Raw genomic sequence first — 23,548 nt, forward strand, 5'->3', positions numbered from 1 at the left:
ACTTAATGATTCAATTTGTACAGCAAGCCCAATATTGGTACCTACTCAGACCTGTTAATAGTTTCACTGTACTTCAGCATTTTTATTGCTGGAACTTAATGCAAATATTTTGATCTAGGAAACCAAGGCCTTGGAGAAGGTGCTACGAGATTTACCTGTATGGTACCAGGGATGAGGGATTTCAGTTATGTGGAGAGACTAGAGAAGCTGAGATTGTTCTCCTCAGAGCAGAGAAAGGTTAAGGGGAGATTTAATAGAGGTGTTCAAAATTATGAAGGGTTTTGATAGATAGGGAGAAACTGTTTCCACTGGCAAGAGGGTTGGTAACCAGAGGACACAGCTTTAAGGTGATTGGCAAAAGAAGCAGAGACGAGATGGGAAGAACTTTTTTTTACACAGTGAGTTGTTATGATCTGGAATGCACTGCCTGAAAGGGTAGTAGAAGCAGATTCAGTAGTAAATTTCAAAAGGGAATTGGATAAATACTTGAAAAGGAAACATTTCTCGGGCTATGGGGAAAGAGCAGAGGAGCGGGACTTATCGGATAGCTCTTTCAAAGAGCCAGCACTGGCACTATGGGCTGAATGGCCTCCTTCTGTGCTGTATGACTCTATGATTGAACACTAATAATTCGGAGGTAATTCAAATAGAGAAACAATTGCAAAAGTCCTATGTGCAACTGAAGTATAGCATCACTGTGCCTGGGATAACAGGTTCTCTGTATCTCACCCAAGTGGCCTTTCTTTATGTATGACATCCAAGATTTTCTGAGCGGCATTATTTTAATGCTGGTTGCAACCCACCTTTTTCAATGGGTTACAGCCTGTTTTAAAGTAACGGCAATCAGAAAATCTCTACCGAACTGTCAGCGGGTTATTCACAACCGGGCATCATAACTCAGCCTGATCCTGCCTTCGACCAAAGGTCACATACTTGCACTTTCCAGCAGCAGTCATTGGCTGTGCAATCAGGAGTGGGAGTCCTGGCTGATGTTTTCACTCCCTGGAGTGCTGAGACAAATTGTGGCAACCCTGCTGCCTGAGGTTTGCTAACTCAGTAATCAGCCAGAATTAAACCTGGGATCTTCCGGGTCTGCATGGCTCAGTTACACACAACTTATCAACTGAGCTGTGAGAAGATTGAGGACTACGGCGATATCAGTATCTGTTTGATTCCCGTAGGGTTGGGGAAGAAGGTAATGAAATGTTGGGTGTGGAGGTGATCATGCATGGCCTCTGGAAAGACTGGGTTTCATGGTTCGAATGGCCATTTCTCATGTTCTTAGCTTAAGAGTGACCTGCATTGCACCCCCTGCAAAAAAAAATGCCACATACCTCGACCTTAGTTGCTATACATTCCTAACTTTTGAAACAACTTGTAAGTAGAAATTTTCCAGAGACTATTTGGGGAAAAAAAAGTTCTGAAATGACCTTGCAGAGTCACTAATCACTAGGAAATCCTGGTCCAAAAAGCACTAGAAACACGTGTGCAGTCTGTAGTAATTGTTCCAATACTTGCCTGTTCTATGCACTGATGTAGTATTAGACCACAAAATAAACCGCTTGTGCCGGTAAGATTAAAAAAAGACTATTGCTCTGCTTAGCGTCTACGCAAAATAATTATAAATATATTAAAGTTTTTTTTATATCTAGAGGATGTCACCCTGTCAGAAGAAAAATTGAATATTTCTGGCTGTATCTTTTCATTTGGCATATTATTCTTTTCTTGGGAGAATAAGTGACCCATATTTTAAGCTTGTAATCCCTCTAATGCACTGCTGTATTGATCTATATTTCATGGGAAACTAGCTGACAGAAATGTGTTGCCAGGACTGAAACATCCAGAAAAATTTCCATCAGTGTCGTCCAATTTGGTCTGGTAAGGGAGATCTCTCAACCAGTTAAGATTTACACATTTCAGTGATTTACTCATTAAAATAGTCCTCCTTAGCACTTTGCACACAACATGCTGAGAAATCACTCTGGAGAAACTCAGCCTTTTATGCCAAACTGCATCACCACAAGAGCAATGACATTCCTTTTTCCTTCAGCTGATTCATTAGTAGACTGGTTTCTCAGTAAAATAATCCCAGGTGGACTGCATTATCTTGAGTACTGGTCTGCTAACTGTCCCACTAAGGCAACTTGGAACAGTACTTTCTAACCAAGCTAGTGCAGGAACACAGGAGCAGGAGTAAGCCATTCAGCTCCTCAAGCCTGTTCTACCATTCAATTATAAGAAATCACACAACACCAGGTTATAGTCCAACAGCTTTATTTGAAATCACAAGCTTTCGGAGCGCTGCTCCCAGTCCAACACTGGCATCTCCACACCATGACCATTCAATTAGATCATGGCTGATCTGTATCTTAACTCCATCTACCCGCCTTGGCTCCGTAACCCTTAATGCCCTTGTCTAACAAAGAGCTATCAATCTCAGTTTTGAAATTTTCAGTTGACCGAGCTTCAACAGCTTTTTGGGGGAGAGAGTTCCAGATTTCCACAACCCTTTGTGTGAAGACGTGCTTTCTAATATCACCCCTGAACAGCCTAGTTCTAATTTTAAGGTTATACCCTCTTGTACAATGGCCTGTATTTTCCGATGCCTACGGGTGTGTAGGAGGTGTGTACACACCCATAGGGACATCGGAAATGCCGGTTTAGGCATGCGCTGAAAACCAGCATTTCCGATCTGTCAAGAATCCTCTTGACAGATCAGACGCCTGCCCTGGAGAAGGGCCTCTGCGGGGGGAGAGTTCCGCTTTCTGCACAACCTCCGCCTGCTGAAATCGCTTAAAAATCTTACGCCTGGTAAAAGCAGGAGTAAGGCCTGCTTTTACCAGCATAAGAGTTTAAAAAAGTAAAAAAATATTTTTTTCACTCATTTATAATTTTACTGTAAAATACTTTAAAAAAAGGTCATTTTAACTCATTTTAAAAACGTAATTTAAAATTTAAATGTATTTAACGTTTTGATGTCTTTTTTCAGTGATCCCCATTCATATATTTGACAGGTCTATCTGTCAAAAGTATGAAGGGAGATTCCCTACTCCCATTGGTTCCCCATGGCCCACGTGATCCCAGGGACGCTTGAGAACCACATGTGCCCCTGGGATACCTGGGCCCTGCGCATTTCGTCATGGAGAGGCCCAGGAGCGGAAATGGCTGGACCTCTGGAGCCCTCGGGTAAGGGCATAGATTTTTTCCTGATAGGAGGCCTCCGCAAGCAGGAAGCCTCCTATCGGAAATTACGGGCCAATGTGTTATCATAATGTTTCCTATTGTGGAAAAACAATTGGAATGTCACAAGCTGAATTTGTTACCACGAACAAAACGAATTGTCGTGAGCGGACTGAGTCAGAGAGTAATGGGTTGTGCTTTCCTTTTAACAAGCAGTCTAGTCCATTAGCTTCTATTCATTTAAAAAAGTTGTACAGTTGAGCTTCGTCTGTGTCTTAATGGGAAAATAGACTGCTTTTCTGGCCTCTTGCGCATTCCCGATTTTAATTGCCGCACCATTGGTGGCCGTGCCTTCAGCTGCCTGGGCCCGCAGCTTCGGAATTCCCTCCCTAAACCTCTCCGCCTCGCTACTTCCCTCTCCTCCTTTAAGATGCTCCCTTAAGACCTACCTCTTTGACCAAGCTTTTGGTCACCTGTCCTACTATCTCCTTATGTAGCTAGGTGTCAAATTGTGTCTGATAACACTCCTGTGAAGTGCCTTGGGATGTTTTACTGCATTAAAGGTGCTATATAAATGCAAGCTGATAATGTTGTTGCTGCGTTGTGGAAGGTTCGAGGTTCGAATCCTGATCTATGATCACTTAGCAGATCTACGCTCCTGAGCTAGAAAGGGGGAAAGAAAGAAAGAGCAGTTAGGGTACACGCTGCTGACCATTATCCAGTGCTCTCTGCTCGAAAGTAAGTATTTATGGACATCAGGTAAGGAGAGGATTGGACTTGGCTGTGATGCCCTGCATGATCAAATAGCCTGTTGACAGTGAGAGCTGGCAAGTTGGGTGAAGTACTGGAAGACTGACAGGCTCTCAGAATTCTGGACTCCACCTGAGTACACAGTGTAAGTGATCAGCCCTTGAAATGCACCCCCAACACCCTGCACCCCGCCCCGCCACCCGGCATGCATGATATCCATTCAAAGGGTAAGAGTTTGTGCTGAGACAAATCCAATGGCACCTTTTTAGAAACAGAGCACACACTCCACTCTGGCACCTGAACCCTGGCAGAATGGCTCTGATAACGCTCCATGGCTAGAATGGTGATTTCCCCCTCCCTTGTTGCAGCCTTCTCCTGCCAGCGTATCAACCCTTACAGCGGAGATGCCTTGCTAAAACTTTCCCAATGTAAGTCTCTCCACTGAAATTGGAACCCTCAACCCAGATTGAGGGGTGAGATCCTCAGCCAGGGATTGGCGTTGACGGGGTTTCCCTGTGCCCACATCACATGAGTTGCAAACGTACTTGCCCCAAGGGCACGGTGGTTTACCTCTGTCCCCTCCATTTGCAACAGACGGGGTTGTCAAGACACAGAGGCCACGTGCTCGGCCCACTATTGACACCTGCAGAGAATAAGTAATCTGGTAGTAGTTGTTGGCAGTAAGTGTGTTGTTCTTCATGGGTGTTACAGACAGATTTTTGGAAGGAATGAGTTTAAGTGAAACAGAAAAAAAGGGAAATTACAACAACGCCATCTGAATCCAATCTACCCAAAGCAAGAAGCACCTGAATATAAAACCTTTGGACTCAACTGAACTTTTGGAAATGACAGGTGCAGTCCAGTCCAGCACAGTAGAAGTTCATTAAAACAAAAGTCATGGGGACTAGCAAGTTGGCTCTCAACATTAACTCTCATCAAGGTTTGAGCTGCATTCAATGGCATGCCTCTGCTGGGATCAATGAATGAATTGACAGTAAATCTACAGGTACTGCTACTGCACAAAGCAATTAATCAGTACATTTCACTGTACAATGTAAGGCTGAAATCCACCATGACCAAGCTTATTACAGTTTTACTGGTCAAGATATTTGGAGCAAATTCATCACAATTAGAATTTTTATGGATCTACTGTGAAAAATCGCTTGTGTTAGTTTGTAAGGTTTTACTCTAGCAAGTAGTATGTAGGGGATTGGTTGATAATTAAGACCTCAGGACATCCCAAAGCACTTTACAACCAATGAAATCGTTTTTTTGAAGTGTAGTCACTGTTGTAATGTAGGAATCGCGGCAGCTAATTTGCGCACAGCAAGCTCCCACAAAGAGCAATTTGATAAAGACCAGATAATTTGTTTTTTTAGTGATGTTGGTTGAGGGATAAATATTGGCCAGGACACCGGGGAGAACTCCCCTGCTCTTTTTCAAAATAGTGCCATGGGATCTTATACGGCCACCTGAGAGAGCAGACAGAGCCTCAGTTTAATGTCTCAACTGAAAGACGGCACCTCCGACAGTGCAGCGCTGGAGTGTCAGCCTAGTTTTGTGCTCGAGTCTCTGGAATGGGACTGTGAACCCACAACCTTCTGACTCAGAGGCGAGAGTGCTACCCACAGAGCCATGACTGACTATTTTGAGGGTTAAGATTAATAAAATTTGGTTGTAAAGCAGCAGCAGCTCATTTGGTTTATTGCATGGATTGATCCGATTGCTACCTTGTATCTGATTTCATTGATGATGGTAACAGTATTGAGCAAATTAATGTATTGCTGTTGTCCATTGATCCCATGCAGGACTTGTTTTTTCAGCTACATCTCTGTCAAAACACTTTTAGAAATTCTTATTGTATGTGGCAATTGAACAAGTAAGAACTGATTGGAATGGTGAATAAATTGTTTCTGCAAGGAAGTATAGTAATGGATGGATGAGCAGACCTCCAGAGCAACTGCCAATAGGGTTGTAAGTGGGACACCAAGCTTTAAACAAAGATTGTTCCAATCAGAGTTCTGTGCAAATGTTTGAGCGTGGCAGGAGGCTCTTAGCCTTTCACGAATAATGGCCACTCAAAAGCCATCTTAGATTGCATGGAAGATAACTCGGAGATTATACCATCAAGAAGGAAGCAGGAGGCTTCAGCCACACCTACAGGGAGGAGATTTTCAGGCTGCCTGCCGGGCAGAAACAGGGCATTAGCGCTGCAAATATTGTGGGGTATGTCTTACCCCCTGTTCCCGCTGACATTGTGGCTGATCTGTCTATCCAAGGGCCTACCACTGGGAGTCCGGAGCGTCTGCCTGGGTCAGGCGTAAATTAGAGTGGGTGAATTCAATGCCAAATTAGGTACAGAAAGAGGAATAAAGAGCGGAAAAGAAAGATTGGATTAAGAGAGAGAAAAAAAAGAGACAGAAAGGCAAAGTTAAAAAAAAAAATGGTAAAATTTTAAATTTTTCAAATCTCCAGCATCTTGTAATGGTTAATTTTCAGTGCCAGAGAAGTTGTTGGGCAGTAATTAATACTTATCACGTCATTGAGGTACTTAGACTGAAATGGACGAGACTTAACTTTCTGTGGTGAGTTTAGTTCGTATCTGCCGTGCAAGTACAGCCACTGCACGCCATTCAATGCATTTGAATGGTGAGGTAGACATCGAGCTGCCATTTTCGCGAAGCTCATGGTGGTGTGGCACATCTCGGAGAGCAACTTTTGGATTTCCGAGTTTACCTCGCACCTGCGCTCACCCGAGGTTGCTGTTGCATTTGCGCATAAATAAAGCCTTGTCGCTATTTTGACAGCAAATTGTGGCCCATTATTTTTAGTTTTGTAAAAAGGAGAGTGGTTATTATTTGACTAGTTTACTAGAAATGGATCCAGCATCATATGTCAACTGGAGGAGATTATGAGGCATGAAAGGACGTTTTCATAGGACTTATGTTTGGATTACAGGGCATATTTGGATGTGAAAGATCTGAAGAACATTCTGAAACTGGATGGTGCAACACATCTTAATATATTCTTTGCCAATTCATCTGATGAAGAGCTGGCTGGAGTTGCCACATGGCCGTGGGACAAAGAAGCCCTAACACATCTAGGTAGCCAATGCATGATTTATACAAAAAATATATTGTACAGAGATAACTACTTTTCTCATTCATCTTGATTTTTTATTTTGTGTTGGATTCAGAAGCTGTAAACAGTTAAGCTGTCTAATCACTGAAGTAACATGTCAGTTGTCCTGAAATAAGACACTGAACTTTAATTGAAGATTAATCTGAAAGCAAACTTCTTATTTACTCTATCGGACTGGTGTGCCAATGTGCATAATTGTGAAGAAGTTGGGGGCAGGTTTGTGTGAATGTTTCTATTTGTGGCAATTGCCTGTTCTCAGTCAGGGTGAACTGGTTTCCACTCATCGCATAGTGGTGTATGTTTGAAATGTAGGATTAAAAACAAATATGTTATATTAAACGAAAGATGGTTAACTCAGACTGGTTTACTACGGTGTATGTTTTGACAATGGCTCAAAGGAGGTAGGTGCTATAGCTCGTAGGGTGAATACAGCTTGCTTTAGGATTTACTCTAGTACTGTTCATGCTTATACCTGTTCACATCCCAACAGGTCCACCTGCACCTTTTTGTCATCTAATCCCAACCGCCCGATTCTTCCGTACATAACATAATTTTGTTTGTGCACGTAGGTGGCATAGTGCTGAACCCTTCATTCTACGGCATCACTGGCCATACTCACACCATGATCCATGAGATAGGCCACAGTCTTGGACTCTACCATGTGTTCAAGGGGATTTCTGAAATTGAATCCTGCACCGACCCATGCATGGAGACTGAGGCTTCAATGGAGACTGGTGACTTGTGTGCTGATACTAATCCAACGCCAAAAAATAAACAGTGCAAAGATCCCGACCCTGGAAATGACACGTGTGGTTTTGGCTATTTTATCAACACTCCTTTCTTTAATTACATGAGCTACGCAGGTAAAATGGACATTAAATTGACTATGTGTCTTAAGAGAACATGTCTCTTAGAAAGAATTGTTTGTTGAATTACTGTTCATTTCGCATTGTTACGGAAAATGTTACAAACTCTCAATTTGCCACATTTGGAGATGTCAGTTGAAACTTGCATTGCGGAATGAGGAAACGTTAGCCTGGTTTGCAATGAGACAAACAATGTGCAGTAGAAGCCAAGGGGTTACTTTACTTGGCCACCTTAAAGAAAAGTGGTGGAGTAGTCACTAAGTACAGGAAACTTTTTTATCCGGCACCGACGGGACTGGCGTGCTGCTGGTTGATCAAGAAGTCTGGATTACAGAGAGGTATACTTACTAAGGTACGAGAGCCCCGGTTACACGGCCACAGATCCAGGCGTCCCTGTTGCATGGCAACAGGTGCAGGAACCCCCGTTACACTGCCACAGATCCAGGAACCCCAGTTATAAGGCCACTAATATGACGTAAAACTTACCTGAACCTACTCCTGAATTTTGCCGGTTGAGAAAGATTTCCGGTTATTTAGGTGCCGGTAAAAAGAGAGTTTCCTGTAATCCCTGTCTGGTTTATCAAGCAGCCTTGATTTTCTGCTAAACAAACAAATGATCTAATCCCTACTTTGTTGGTTTTTAAGGCCTGTATTGGGACTGCAGTTAAACTTTTTGTAAGTTCCATATTTGTGTTGGCTGGTACCCGACTGATGGCAAACACTGCATTAAACAAATATCTAAATATTATTAAAGGACCATTATATTTTTAACAATTTTACACAGACCTTTGTTTTCCTGAAGCAAAACCCTACAGGAAATTATTGTTTTTAGGAAAAAGAGGACTAAAAGGTCAAAGAACAAAATTTTCCTCTTTCTTGATGGAACAAATCTCTTACACATATTTTATTTGCTTTTTGGTGTTCCTGTAAAATTGTATACAGTAGCCAAAAGTATTTTAGTAGGTGAGCCACTAATTTAAGGTCTTTACCTTTAAGTCTTCTTGTTAGTTGATAATTTCACATTAACTGCAAATTGTATTCAACATTTATAGTCTTAGATTAATCTCCTTGTTAATATAAAATATATATAGCAAATTAGTGTCAATGATATTTTTGAGTGAGGAGGAAGGGGAACTGTACCAAATTAGTTACTGAACAATTACCTTTGGAATTCTCTACCCCAGAGGGCTGTGGATGCTGAATCGTTGAGTATATTCAAGGCTGAGATAGGAAGATTTTTGAACTCTATGAAAATCAAGGGATATGGGGATCGGGTGGGAAAGTGGAGTTGAGGTCGAAGATCAGCCAGGATCTTATTGAATGGCGGAGCAGGCTCGAAGGGCCATATGGCCTACTCCTGCTCCTACTTCTTATGTTCTTATATTATCAACTCTGCCATTATTCATTTGAATGGGAGGCAGGGAATTAAGAGAGAACTGTTGGCACATGTTGAATATGATGTTGTTGTCATGCCTTTGTCACAAGTTGTGTGTCTCTTTTAAAGATGACGACTGCACAAATTCCTTTAGCCCCAATCAAGTAGCCAGGATGCATTGTTACTTGGATCTGGTATACCAGAGCTGGCAGCCACCCACGAAGCCGCCACCTGTTCCCGTCGCCCCGGAGATAATACATCAGACCGCAGAATCGTTGATCCTCCATTGGCTTCGTCCAATCAACGGGCAGTTTTACGAGAGGTGAAAATGGCTACTGATGCTATGTTAACCACAAGGCTTTTTTGTTTCTGTCTGTGGTGAAGTTTTACTGATGTGTGAGCTCATCTAGTGTTTCAGCACTAATCAATGTTGAAGGAACCTGAAAATAACACATATGGGAAAGAGGAAAATAAATATTGGCTCAGAATTTGCTGAACTAATAACGTGTGAACAATACACGCCGTTATTAATGTGTAAATCGGCCAGCAACTTGTGGCGAGGAAGAGATACCCTACGAATTGCGAATCGGCACAAGTTGCTGGCTGATTTGCACTGCTCCGTCATTACCTTTGCGAAAACGGCATCTCGCCCTTAACCTCCCTGTGATTTTCATGAAGTTGCTGCATTTGCACATTAATTGACCATTAAACTCGTCACAGAAAGTAAAGTCTAGTAATTAGCAGCGTAAATACCCTTTTAACAACATGATAATTGTTAATGACTTCCAATCAACCTCTCTTGCCCAGAAAGTGGACAATTAAAAGTATGGAGTCTCATTCTTTCAGGTTATGAATTGTTGTTGGAGATTTTTAAAATGTCACATTTTAAATTTTACATTTTTTTCTTACTTTTCCTTGCTGTCTTTTTTTTCTCTCTCTCTTAATCCAAACTTTCTCTCTCTGTATCTAATTTGACATTGAATTCACCCACTCTAATCCACCCTCCTTCTCAGTCCTTCCTTTGTTTATTTCTCAATATCATTGGTTAAGGAGAGACACTGTTTGTCCCATTGTTGCCCTCGGTACGCCGTTAACAGCTCGCACTTCCAGCAACATTGTAGGCAAAAAATGTTAAAACCAAAACCTGCACAAACAAGCCTAAATAACGGGGCATCCCATGAAATGACCTGCTCCAGTAAAATCTGGGCTGATGCCTTTACAGTGTTCCCACAACTTTGTCTAACAGTAGATTTACATGTATGTTGATGTATGTATCTGGCCTGCACTAAAAATCCACGTGGACACTCCACTCCAATTTGTTTCCCGAGATTTTCTTGTGCCCCATTGATGGAGAATGGTAAACACGTCGATACATTGCTGACACTGTACCGTGATTGCCTTCCACAGGTGCAGGATAACACTTGCAACCCGGGGCCTGTTACAAGCAGGCACACAGAGGGTGTCAAACCTTGTTTGATGATGCTCTTGTGAAGCGTCGTGGGACGTTTTACTACGTTCAAGGCGCTATACAAATGCAAGTTGCTGTTGTCATCATTGTGTCTCTGCGGCCCAGTAAAGAGACATCATGGACTTAAACCTGAAGTTGGTGTAATTGCTGCAGGTGAAAAGTACTGTAAGGTGATGCTGGTTCCTTTTTTTGGTTTTGCTTCCAGGACTCCTAGAGAAGTGAGATCACTGTGTGATGCCTGCACTGAACATGGAGAGCTGGTCCAGTACGCCTACAATGCTTCTTCCCCTAGACCATGTGACCCATCTGGACACTGGAGCCCCCGAGAAGCAGAAGGTTAGTAACATTGGGGGCAGAAAAGGAAGATGTTGATAACTATTATTTTTTTATTTGTTTATGGGATGTGGGTGTCGCTGGCAAAGCCACCATTTATTGCCCATCCCTAGTTATTATACTGGAGTTATATTATTATTGTTATACTGAAGTTTTTAAAGGCAGAAAATTGATATATTTTAATTAGTCGTTCCCTTCCATTTTGTAAGCTATTTTCTTTCCTCACCACCCCCTCCCCCCAATCCTCCCCAATACATATCAATGGATAGCATAAGATCCAAGGAGAGGACATATAAATTGGCCAGAAAAAGCAGCAAAACTGAGGATTGGGAGCAGTTTAGGATTCAACAAAGGAGGACAAAGAGATTAATTAAGAGGGGGGAAATAGAGTATGAGAGTAAGCTTTCAGGGAACATAAAAACTGACTGTAAAAGCTTCTATACATATGTGAAGAGAAAAAGATTGGTGAAGTCAAGCGTAGGTCCCTTGCAGTCAGAATCAGGGGAATTTATAATGGGGAACAAAGAAATGGCAGACCAATTAAATACATACTTTGGTTCTGTCTTCACAAAGGAGGACACAAATAACCTCCCAGAGATGTCGGGGAACATAGTGTCTAATGTGAGGGAGGAACTGAAAAAAATTAGTATTTGTAGGGAAATGGTGTTAGGGAAATTGACGGGATTGAAGGCTGATAAATCCCCAGGGCCTGATAATCTACATCCTAGGGTACTTAAGGAAGCGGCCCTAGAAATAGTAGATGCATTGCTGGTCATCTTCCAAAATTCTATAGACTCTGCAACAGTACCCATGGATTGGAGGGTAGCTAATGTTATCCCACTATTCAAAAAAGGTGGTAGAGAGAAAACGGGGAATTATAGATTGGTAAGCCTGACATCGGTAGTGGGGAAAATGCTTGAGTCCATTATAAAAGATGTAATCGCAGAGTACTTGGAAAACAGTGACAGGATCGGACAAAGTCAACATGGATTTACAAAAGGTAAATCATGCTTGACTAATCTACTGGAATTTTTTGAGGATGTAACTGGTAAAATAGATAAGGGAGAACCAGTGGATGTGGTGTATTTGGACTTTCAGAAGGCTTTCGATAAGGTCCCGCATAAGAGATTAGCGTGTAAAGTTAAGGCACATGGGATTGGGGGCAAGGTACTGACCTGGATAGAGAACTGGTTGGCAGACAGGAAGCAAAGAGTTGGAATAAATGGGTCTTTTTCCGAGTAGCAGGCAGTGACTAGTGGGATACCGCAGGGATCGGTCCTAGGACCCCAGCTATTCACAATATATATTAATGATCTAGACGAGGGAACTAGATGTAATATCTCCAAATTTGCAGATGACACAAAGCTAGGTGGGCGGGTGTGCTGTGAGGAGGATGCCGAGAAACTCCAGTATGATTTGGACAGGTTGGGTGATTGGGCAGATGCATGGCAGATGCAGTATTATGTGGATAAATGCGAGGTTATCCACTTTGGTGGCAAAAACAGGAAGGCAGATTTTTATCTGAACGGCAATAGATTGGGAGAAGGGGAAGTGCAACGAGACCTGGGTATCCTTGTGCACCAGTCGCTGAAGGTAAGCATGCAGGTGCAGCAGGTGGTTAAGAAGGCAAATGGTATGCTGGCCTTCGTAGCGAGAGGGTTCGAGTACAGGAACAAGGATGTCTTGCTGCAGTTGTACAGGGTCTTGGTGAGACCACATCTTGAGTATTGTGTGCTGTTTTGGTCGCCTTATCTGAGGAAGGATGTTCTTGCCAAGGAGGGAGTGCAGCGAAGATTCACCAGACTGATACCTGGGATGGCAGGAATGACATATGAGGAGAGGAGAAATTGGGTCGATTGGGTCGCTGGAGTTTAGAAGAATGAGAGGGGATCTCATTGAAACTTATAAAATTCTAACAGGACTAGACAGACTTGATGCAGGAAAGATGTTCCCGTTGGCTGGGGAGTCCAGAACCAGGGGTCACAGTCTAAGGATAAGGGGTAAGCCATTTAGGACAGAGATGAGGAGGAATTTCTTCACCCAGAGAGTGGTGAACCTGTGGAATTCTCTACCACAGAAGGCAGTTGAGGCCAATTCATTAAATATATTCAAGAAGGAGTTGGATATATTTCTTAAGGCTAAAGGGATCAAGGGATATGGGGAGAAAGCAGGGACTGAATTTGGATGATCAGCCATGATCTCATTGAATGGCGGAGCAGGCTCGAGGGGCTGAATGGCCTACTCCTGCTCCTATCGTCTATGTTTCTATGATTTCACCATCTACCAACCATGGTAGCAGCCAGGCAAACTGTCAGTCTTCAGCTAGTTATTATGAAGCGTGCAAGAGTGCCCGGAGCTGATTTACCTTCCTGTTTTTTTGCTCTTCCACTTCCTCTGGGATGTACTTCAGCTCTTATTGACTCCAAATTCCTGCCAAGCTGATGTTAAGAACTTTCCTAAAATCGTAGCCGAGAGCTCACATCCTATCGCTGATGGGCTCGCACGATCATGGCACCAACGAGTTATCCCATCAAGTGCCCCACTGCAACAGATGTTAAATCAATTAAGCAATGAATTGTTGCCTATACATTTAAACAATATGAAATGTGTGGTCCTGCACTTTGGGAGATGTGTCTTTATTATTTATGTGGCTGAGTGAAACAAAGTGGTGAACTTAGACCTAAATTTTTGGGTCAAGATATGTCACTTGATGTTACAACCATTCTGGCCCATACAAACCTCAGACTCAAAGGACTCTGCTTTTCAACCCTTATTTTCTATAATATGGACATTCTTTTATATACTTGGCTTCATTCTTTAAAAATATCTGCTTTAGTATATAACACTTGTCAAGCTGAATCTTTCGTTTCATTAAATATTTTTGTCACACTCTCGTTCTTTGCTATATAGTGTGTGGTTAGGGCAGAAAGAGAGCAATTAATAAAACAAATATGCATTGTATAGGCCACTTAGAGGTTAGGGCCCCCTGAGAGACAGATCCTCCATCTGGGCCACCAACATTTTAGCCCCAGACTGGGCCTGTACTCTTTATATTGCTGTGCATTTTTCAGGGTTCAGCTAAGGCATTGTGCCGATGGAATTTGTGTGCCCACTACCCTTCCTAGTTGACATCCTTGACATGGGGAAGACATTGCAAAAATAATACAGGAAACTTTGGTTTAACCGGAGGTTGCAGCACGGTGGCATAGTGGTTAGCACTGTTGCCTCACAGCGCCAGGGACCCGGGTTTGAATCCGGCCTCGGGCGACTGTCTGTGTGGAGTTTGCACATTCTCCCCGTGTTTGCGTGGGTTTTCTCCGGGTGCTCCGGTTTCCTCCCACTGTCCAAAGATGTGTGGGTTAGGTTGATTGGCTATGATAAATTGACCCTTAGTGTTAGGGGGATTAACTGCGTGGGGTTACAGGGATAGGGTGGGATATGTGTTGGTGTAGGGGTTACGGGGATCAGGTGGGATATGTGTCGGTGCAGGCTCGATGGGCCGAAATGGCCTCTATCTGCACTGTGGGGTTTCTGTGATTCTGTGATTCTGTTAACTGTCCGGAATGCTCGAGCCACCGGCAAAAATCAGGAGCCGTTTCATTAGTTTTTTTTCTTTTTGTTGCTTTTTTTTCACCAGTCAGGCTCTGCAAGGTCTCGCTGAAGCTGTTGCTAAGCTACAGAGATGCTTGCAAGGTACGGCCGACTGTTTAGAAGCTGTTGCAAAGCAACAGGGTTTGTTGCCAGATACGGAGCTCAAAATCTCCGTATGTTTCAACATTAGCGCTGGTTTGTCCGGCAGTTTTGATGGGATGGCAACAGCTCGGTCCCGTCGGTGCCGGATAGCACAAAGTTTCCTGTAGTTTGATTTTAACCCTACCTGCTTGGTGGAAACCAAGTGGATGGGCAGTTAAATATGAGCATCTACTTACTCACTCAGATCCAGATCATTTCTGATATTATCCTGCAGGGTTTTGCAGGCGGATGAGGCAGGAGCCTCATAAGTTTATGTAAATTGGGGTCCTAGTATGTCCATAGGACCCCGATGCAGTTTTATCTGAGGCCTGAGCAGGGAAATCACTGCACCTCAACTCTATTGATCCACCTTTCCTCCATATCCCTTGATACCCTTACCTAACAAAAATCTATCTATCTCAGTCTTGTAAGCTCCAATTGTCCGAGCATCTGCAGCCATTTAGGGGAGCGAGAGTTCCAGGTTTCTACTACCCTTTGTGTGAAGAAGTTCTTCTTGACTTCGCTCCTGAAAGGCCTAGCCCTAATTTTAAGATCATGTCCCGCTGTTCTTGATTCCCCTACCAGAGGAAATAGTTTCTCCGTATCAAATCCTTTTAACATTTTAAACACCTCGCTCAGATCACCCCTCAATCTTCTATACTCAAGGGAATACAAGCTGGGTTTATTCAACATGTCCTCATAATGTAATCCTCTAAGCCCCATCATCATTCTGGTGAAACATAGAAGATAGGAGCAGGAGCAGGCCATTCGGCCCCTCGAGCCTGTTCCGCCATTCAATGAGATCATGGCTGATCATCCAAATTCAGTACCCTGTCCCTGCTTTCTCCCCATATCCCTTGATCCCTTTAGCATTAAGAAATATATCTAACTCCTTCTTGAATATATTTAATGAATTGGCCTCCACTGCCTTCTGTGATAGAGAATTCCACAGGTTCACCACTCTCTGGGTGAAGAAATTCCTCCTCATCTCAGTCCGAAATGGCTTACCCCTTATCCTTAGACTGTGACCCCTGGTTCTGGACTCCCCCACCATCGGGAACATCCTTCCTGCATCTAGTCTGTCTAGTCCTGTTAGAATTTTATAAGTTTCAATGAGCTCCCTTCTCATTCTTCTAAACTCTAGCAAATATAAGCCTAATCGACTCAATCACTCTTCATACTTCATTCCTGCCATCCCAGGTATCAGTCTGGTGAATCTTCGCTGCACTCCCTGCATGGCAAGAACATCGTTCCTCAGATAAGGCGACCAAAATTGCACACAATACTCAAGGTGTGGTCTCACCAAGGCCCTGTACAACTGCAGCAAGACATCCTTGCTCCTGTACTTGAGTCCTCTCGCTATGAAGGCCAACATACCATTTGCCTTCTTAACCGCCTGCTGCACCTGCATGCTTACCTTCAGCAGCCTGCACCTTTTCCAAAGCCAATATAATTCTTCCTGAGGTACTGAATGCAGTACTCCAGATAGTATCTGACAGCTCTATACAACTGAAGCATAACTTCCTTCCCTTTGTATTCCAGCCCCCTTGCGATAAAAGCCAACATTCCATTAGCCTTTTTGATTGCGTCTACCAGCTTTTAATGATTTGTGTACTTAGACTCCCAACTCTCTTTGCTTCTCTACAGTTCCCAGTTTCTCATCATTTAGGAAATACTCCGATTTATCTTTCTTGGGTCCAAAGTGGATGATCTCACACTTGCCCACATTTAACTCCACTTGCCATAGTTTTACCCACTCACTTAATCTGTCTATGTCCCTTTGCAACTTCCTGCTCCCATCTGTACTACTTACTGTTCCTCTTAACTTAGCATCATCTGCAAACTTGGATATACATCTCTATTCCTTCATTCAAGTCATTAATAAGTATGGTGAAAAATTGAGACCCCAGGGAACACCACTTGTCATAGCCCGCCATATATTGATGCGGCTATCATAAACAGATACACGTGAAAATTTAAAATAAATGCTGAGAAATAAATTTAGAAATAAATATTGCACCTTTTTTGCTCAATAGAGTTTATCACACGAATGTTAGAAGTGTAAAAATCCTCCAATTGTATTTTTATTTTATGCTTGCATGATTTATTCAAACAAAATGGTTCTTTTGTGAGGCAAACAAAACGCAACTGTGCTACATGTTGTAAGGAAAATCAATCAATCACAGACATAAAGCGGTGGTGTCATCAAAATACTTCATATTGGTACATCGTTGTTTACTGTGTAGCCAATTGTAGCCACAATTGATTAAATTGTAGCTGCAGTGCTTTCACTGTCACTGATCAAGTCCGCAGGTTTATGCTTATAGCTTAGTTTCAATTTTATAAAGGTCCAAGCTCCTCTGATGGTTCAATTAGAAAATGCAGTGCCCAGTCTAGTCCTGAGCCGCATAGACCACTGAGGTCCCAGGTTTGATGCCTGGTATGTGCTGAGGCAGCTACAGTTGCCTCAGTGCCTCTAGGTGAGGGAGAAGGGGGGGAAATATCAGCCAAGGTTACTGTTCCTGATCATCAATCAGTGACCTTTGTTGGAATGCGTGTGTGTGTTTGTATGATCTTGCTGGTGAGGTCGCTACCCTCTCATGTTGGAATAGCCCGCTGACACTTACTATCTGGGCTCACACATGAGGAATGGTCACTTTGTTGAGATAGCAGAGGGTGGCGGTACCTGTACCTGTACCTTGGTGCGAGCCAGCATCTTCGGAAGAGGAAGGGGAAAGTTGGGAGAGATAAATCCCTTTATTAGAGCCACCTCCCATAGTAGTAAATAGTGTCACAACAGTGGAATATTTTGAGGATGCACCTTGAGGAACCAAGCTACCTTAAAAGTATCCTTTTCGAGGTGACATTGTTCCTTTAGATATTCGCTGCACTAATTCCCCGATCTCTTCAAAAAAAATTATGAAGAAAATATTCCACTTTGGATTGATTGCCAGCTAGGAAAACTGAAGCCAGAAATTAAAGCACCAAGTGTTAGCCTTGTTCCAGAATCTCTAGCTGTGGATTATGTATATCGCCACAAATAACAATCCTAATAGATGTGTGACCGCTCAGTTTAGAACCTTATTAGCCTTTTTACTTGGACAGTCTGATGAGGCCTTTCAGTGCTTCTACAAATATGTGGCAGTGTTCTTGTGCTCAGGGACACATATTTGAAAACTCTCTTTCTAAATACATTGTAGTACTTTGATAATGTCCCTTATGTAACAATACACATTGGAACCCAGAGACATAAATAATCTGTGCCATTCGTGCAAAACAGGGCTAGCATTTATTAGGTTTCAAAAGAGCAATTGCCAGCAATTAAATGCAGCAATTTCCCTCTGGCATCTATCTTATTTGGAATGGAACTCGTCTTTCTCTGCTGGGGTGATCTCTATGCATTTTTTTTTTATGCTTCCCCCCTTCGCAAGGCCCCACATTGCCCTTTAGTTAAAGTGTGGTGCAAGTCAAAAAATTAATTGAGAGAAAAAGAAATCAGAAACAAGGAAAAGAAATAGGCAAGTATTTCCTGAAGGTGCAGAAATCATATGCTTGCAACAATAGTTTCTATAGGATACAGGCATCAAATATCACCCATTAATCTTTCTGACAATGTTGTGCATTGATACACTAAACGGAATGGTAGGAAATTTTTCCCCCTCAATGTGCGCAATGAACTTTGTAAAGCAGTTTGTAGTTAACAAAGAATTATTAAAATTTCCAATTGGTTGCAAAGTGAAGCCTGTGTGTTATGTTTGTCTGTCCAACAGTAATTTTAACTCTCAATTTGACATGCCTTCAGCCATTTTATGTGCAAAGAATGAATGGCTGGAACACATTATTTTAATTAATTACTTGGAGGATTTCATTTTTTATACATTTCCCTATGCAGGACCCCCTGATGTGGAGCAACCTTGCGAAAACAGTGTCAGAACTTGGAGCCCAGATGCTGGTGTTGATGAGAAAACGATTCCTCCGGTATGCCCGGAGCCTCAGGGCTGCTACTTGGAACTGGAATTCCGCCACACTTTAATTCCCGATTCCCTGACTGTCTGGGTCACGTTCACTGAATGGGCAGCTCACGGAGCCATCCACAATATCAAACTACTGACTGTAAGCGGCAAAGAAATCTCACTTGGACCCCAAAATGTCTTCTGCGACATCCCCATCACAGTCAAACTCACGATGACGGAGGAGGTTTACGGCATCCAAATCTTCACGCTCGACGAGCATCTGGAAATTGACGCCGCCATGCTGACCTCAGGACTGCGAAACACCTTCTGCAAACAATGCAAGCCAATCCGATACAAAATCACACGGGATCCACCTTTTAAAGAGGGACCAGACTTCATAGTGAAAGACCTGAGCAGAAGATTTGAAGACATGTAAGTACGATTCGCATGAGCGAGTATACGACGCGTAAAGCAATAGATTGATTCAAATGTCTTTTTCCTTTGAAAGAAATTGTTGACGCTTGGGTTTTTAGATTCTGAGTTGTCAGCTAGCCCGACAAAAACGATAATGTTTTTCTTAATGTGAAAGAGGGACCACGAAGGGGGAAAAAAAGTGCAGTAAAAATTTATTGATCGATAGAACTTTTTCTGCCTTCCCGTAATGTTATATAACAGTGCTTACATTTTATAATCCCCAAAGTGCAATCTTTTCTGTATTCTAGTTCATTAGAATGTTAGATGCCAGCACTCGTGACATAGCTTTTCCATATTATACAAACTGACAGAAATCAAAGTTGTAGATCATCTTATAGTGGAATTCAAAAATTAGGAACACATTTTTTCAAAATGTTGGTGCAGTAAATGGAACTTAATCCAATAAAAAAACTTTCAAGTGAATTGTCACTGGTCAATATCATTGAACTGCTCAGATGCCAAAGGATCCTACAGATAAATGGGCTCCAAACAGCTCAGATTTTTTTAATAAACTGTTCACGTTTTCTCAACGTAATCCAGATGAATACTTATTTAACGCACTGGATCATCAAGGCTTGCAGGATGCTTTACAAGAGGAATGCACGACGATGTGATCAGTGACAAAATTACTACAACTACAAATGTATTCTTTTCATCCCCAAAAAATCACGGAGAACTGCGCTGCAAATATATAGCATCTGCTGCAATGTGAACTCGATGTAACAGCAAACATAGCAGTGTGGTGGCAGAATGTTTGGATCAGGCTCCTCCAGCAGCTGAACATGCCCCAGAACACCAGCAATGGGCCTTTGAATAGGTGTTTCATGCAGCGAGGAACACCACCCTAGTTTCTCCATTTGTAAGGCAAATTGGTATGAGAAAACATGATCAAATACAGCTGTTAAGAGCTCGTTTAATGACTCATCCTGTTTGCCCACTGAGCCATTGACCCAAGAAGATATATTCACAGATATTCACAGAATCACACAGTGCAGATAGAGGCCATTTCGGCCCATCGAGCCTGCACCGACACATATCCCACCCGATCCCCGTAACCCCTGCACCAACACATATCCCACCCTATCCCCGTAACCCCACGTATTTAATCCCCCTAACACTAAGGGTCAATTTATCATAGCCAATCAACCTAACCTGCACATCTTTGGACTGTGGGAGGAAACCAGAGCACCCGGAGAAAACCCACACAAACACGGGGAGAATGTGCAAACTCCACACAGACAGTCACCCGAGGCCGGATTCGAACCCGGGTCCCTGGCGCTGTGAGGCAACAGTGCTAACCACTATGCCACCGTGCCGCCCAAGATCCTAGGTTTGATCCCAGGTCTGTGCTAAGTCAGCTGATGTGGGTACTGGCGAGGAAAAATTGGCTCTGCTTCCTGCTTCTGATTGCTATGCATCAACCTCTGCTGGAATTGCATGTTTGTGGACATTGGGTGAGCACAGGGTAGGGGGATGGGAGTGGGGGGGATGGGGGCAGGGTGGTGGTGACTGCACTGACTCCATGGTTGAGTAGCCTGTTTGTCAAGGCTCGCAAATGGATAATGGGCATTTGGGTCCTATGTACCGGACAGCAATGCACCATGAAATTGTATCCCAGTAAAAGTCTCTGCTTTCAGGAAACATAGAAACATAGAAGATAGGAGCAGGAGTAGGCCATTCGGCCCCTTGAGCCTGTTCCGCCATTTAATGAGATCATGGCTGATCATCCAAATTCAGTACCCTGTCCCTGCTTTCCCCCCATATACCTTGATCCCTTTAGCCTTAAGAAATATATCTAACACCTTCTTGAATATATTTAATGAATTGGCTCAACTGCCTTCTGTGGTAGAGAATTCCACAGGTTCACCACTCTGTGGGTAAAGAAATTCCTCCTCATCTCTGTCCTAAATGGCTTACCCCTTATCCTTAGACTGTGACCCCTGGTTCTGCACTCCCCCACCATCGGAAACATCCTTCCTGCATCTAGTCTGTCTAGTCCTTTTAGAATTTTATAAGTTTCAATGAGATCCCCTCTCATTCTTCTAAACTCTAGCAAATATAAGTCTAATCGACCCAATATCTCCTCATACGTCATTCCTGCCATCCCAGATATCAGTCTGGTGAATCTTCGCTGCACTCTCTCCATGGCAAGAACATCCTTCCTCAGATAAGGCTACCAAAACTGCACACAATACTCAAGGTGTGGTCTTACCAAGGCTCTGTACAACAGCAGCAAGACATCCTTGCTCCTGTACTCGAATCCTCTCACTATGAAGGCCAACATACCATTTGCCTTCTTAACCGCCTGCTGCACCTGCATGCTTACCTTCAGCGACTGGTGGATAAGGACACCCAGGTCTCATTGAACTTCCCCTTTTCCCAATCTATTGCCGTTCAGATAATAATCTGTCTTCCTGTTTTTGCCACCAAAGTGGATAACCTCGCATTTATCCACATTATACTGCATTTGCCATGCATCTGCCCAATCCCCCAACCTGTCCAAATCATACTGGAGTTTCTCTGCATCCTCCTCACAGCACACACGCCCACCCAGCTTTGTGTCATCTGCAAACTTGGAGATATTACATCTAGTTCCATCGTCCAGATCATTTATATATATTGCGAATAGCTGGGGTCCTAGCACCAATCCCTGCGGTACCCCACTAGTCACTGCCTGCCACTCGGAAAAAGACCCATTTATTCCAACTCTTTGCTTCCTGTCTGCCCACCAGTTCTCTAGCCAAGACAGTACCTTACCCCCAATCCCATGTGCTTTAACTTTGCACGCTAATCAGTTATGCGGGACCTTATCGAAAGCCTTCTGAAAGTCCAAATACACCACATCCACTGGTTCTCCCTTATCTATTCTACCAGTTACATCCTCAAAAAATTCCAGTAGATTAGTCAAGCATGATTTACCTTTTGTAAATCCATGTTGACTTTGTCCGATCCTGTCACTGTTTTCCAAGTGCTCTGCTATTACATCTTTTATAATGGACTCTAGCATTTTTCCCACTACCGATGTCAGACTTACCGGTCCATAATTCCCCGTTTTCTCTCTACCACCTTTTTTAAATAGTGGGGTTACATTAGCTATCCTCCAATCCAAAGGTGGAAAATTAGCCAAAACATACAAATAACAGAGCCCCTTTTCAACTACTGAAGAACTCCTTTACCTTTAAACTTTCTTTATAAATATTAACTAATGCAAAAAAACACAGCGAGCTAGATCTTGGCTTTGTGGGATAATGTAAAATGGGTGATAGTGATTCAGAAGCATGTTTACATCTCTCCCAGTTTGTAGTTCCATTGATGGCAGTGGAACTGGCTGCCAACGCGCTATTGCCTGGTATACACTATCGCATCCAGTCAAGATCTGCCTCCGAGGGTGCAGAATACAAGAACAGTCAAAATTATTCCTTAAACTTTCTCCCCCATGTGCTAGATAAGCACATGAGGGAGACAGGACTAGAAGGGTACATTGATAGGATTAGATGAAGATTGATGGGAGGAGGCTCGTGTGGAGCATAAACACCGGCATAGAGCTGTTGGGCCGAATGGCCTGTCTGTGTTGTTAATACTTTGTAATACTTTTTAAACCAGGATAATACCCTGGGGAATTGCAAAGTCAGAATGGAACAAAATTCCAAAGCAAAGGTCACTAAAAACAGACAGGATCAGCTTAATTACCATGCAAGCTCATCAAGCCTGGAGAGATAAGCACCAGCTATTCCAGTAAGGAGCATTCAATTCGAGTCTAGGAGGATCCTAGGAACCACAAGGAGCAGCAAAGGAATGGAAGGGGCGGCCGAGGCCCAGCCCAAAGACCCACCAAGAATGGGGGCAAATAGACGGGGAAAGTTAAAACGGATTAGGCTGAACACATAGCTGAAGAACCCATAAGCACAGCTTTTGGCAGGAGATGAGAGATTAACATTAGCGGCAGAGGAGAAAAAGTACGAGGGACTCCACTGTCATGGAGCGATTTAGCGGCAGTATCGATTGCACTACTTCAGCAGGTTACTCTCTGAAGGAGTAAATTAGTGTGGTGAATCACCACCTTCCACGCCGTGCTTCCTACATTTTATTTGTATTTAATTTTCATTCATGCATGTTTTGCTGAGAGCAGAACCAGACTTGCTAAGCTGTTGAGTGATCCCTCTCCTGGCAGGTTGGCAGTGGCCAGTGCCGATGAATCGGATGATATTTCCCAGTTACATGAAGGGGCGTTATAAAGCGGCTGAGACATGTTAAACATGTACATGAGTCCCAGAGG

General features: G+C 43.1%; 1 protein-coding gene across 1 annotated transcript in view; it reads left to right on the plus strand.

Moving 5' to 3' along the window:
- The window catches only part of pappaa (pregnancy-associated plasma protein A, pappalysin 1a), a 281,514-nt gene that overhangs the window by 38,546 nt on the left and 219,420 nt on the right, over positions 1-23,548 (plus strand). The window contains exons 3-7 of the mRNA XM_085965833.1: positions 6,889-7,034; positions 7,641-7,934; positions 9,442-9,634; positions 10,986-11,116; positions 18,738-19,230. Of these exons, the coding sequence (XP_085821959.1) occupies positions 6,889-7,034; positions 7,641-7,934; positions 9,442-9,634; positions 10,986-11,116; positions 18,738-19,230 (1,257 nt within the window). The remainder of the gene's footprint in view (positions 1-6,888; positions 7,035-7,640; positions 7,935-9,441; positions 9,635-10,985; positions 11,117-18,737; positions 19,231-23,548) is intronic.

Source organism: Somniosus microcephalus, chromosome 23, assembly GCF_052327205.1.
Source record: "Somniosus microcephalus isolate GS21.2 chromosome 23, FLI_Smic_1.0, whole genome shotgun sequence".
Classification (NCBI taxonomy): Eukaryota; Metazoa; Chordata; class Chondrichthyes; order Squaliformes; family Somniosidae; genus Somniosus; species Somniosus microcephalus.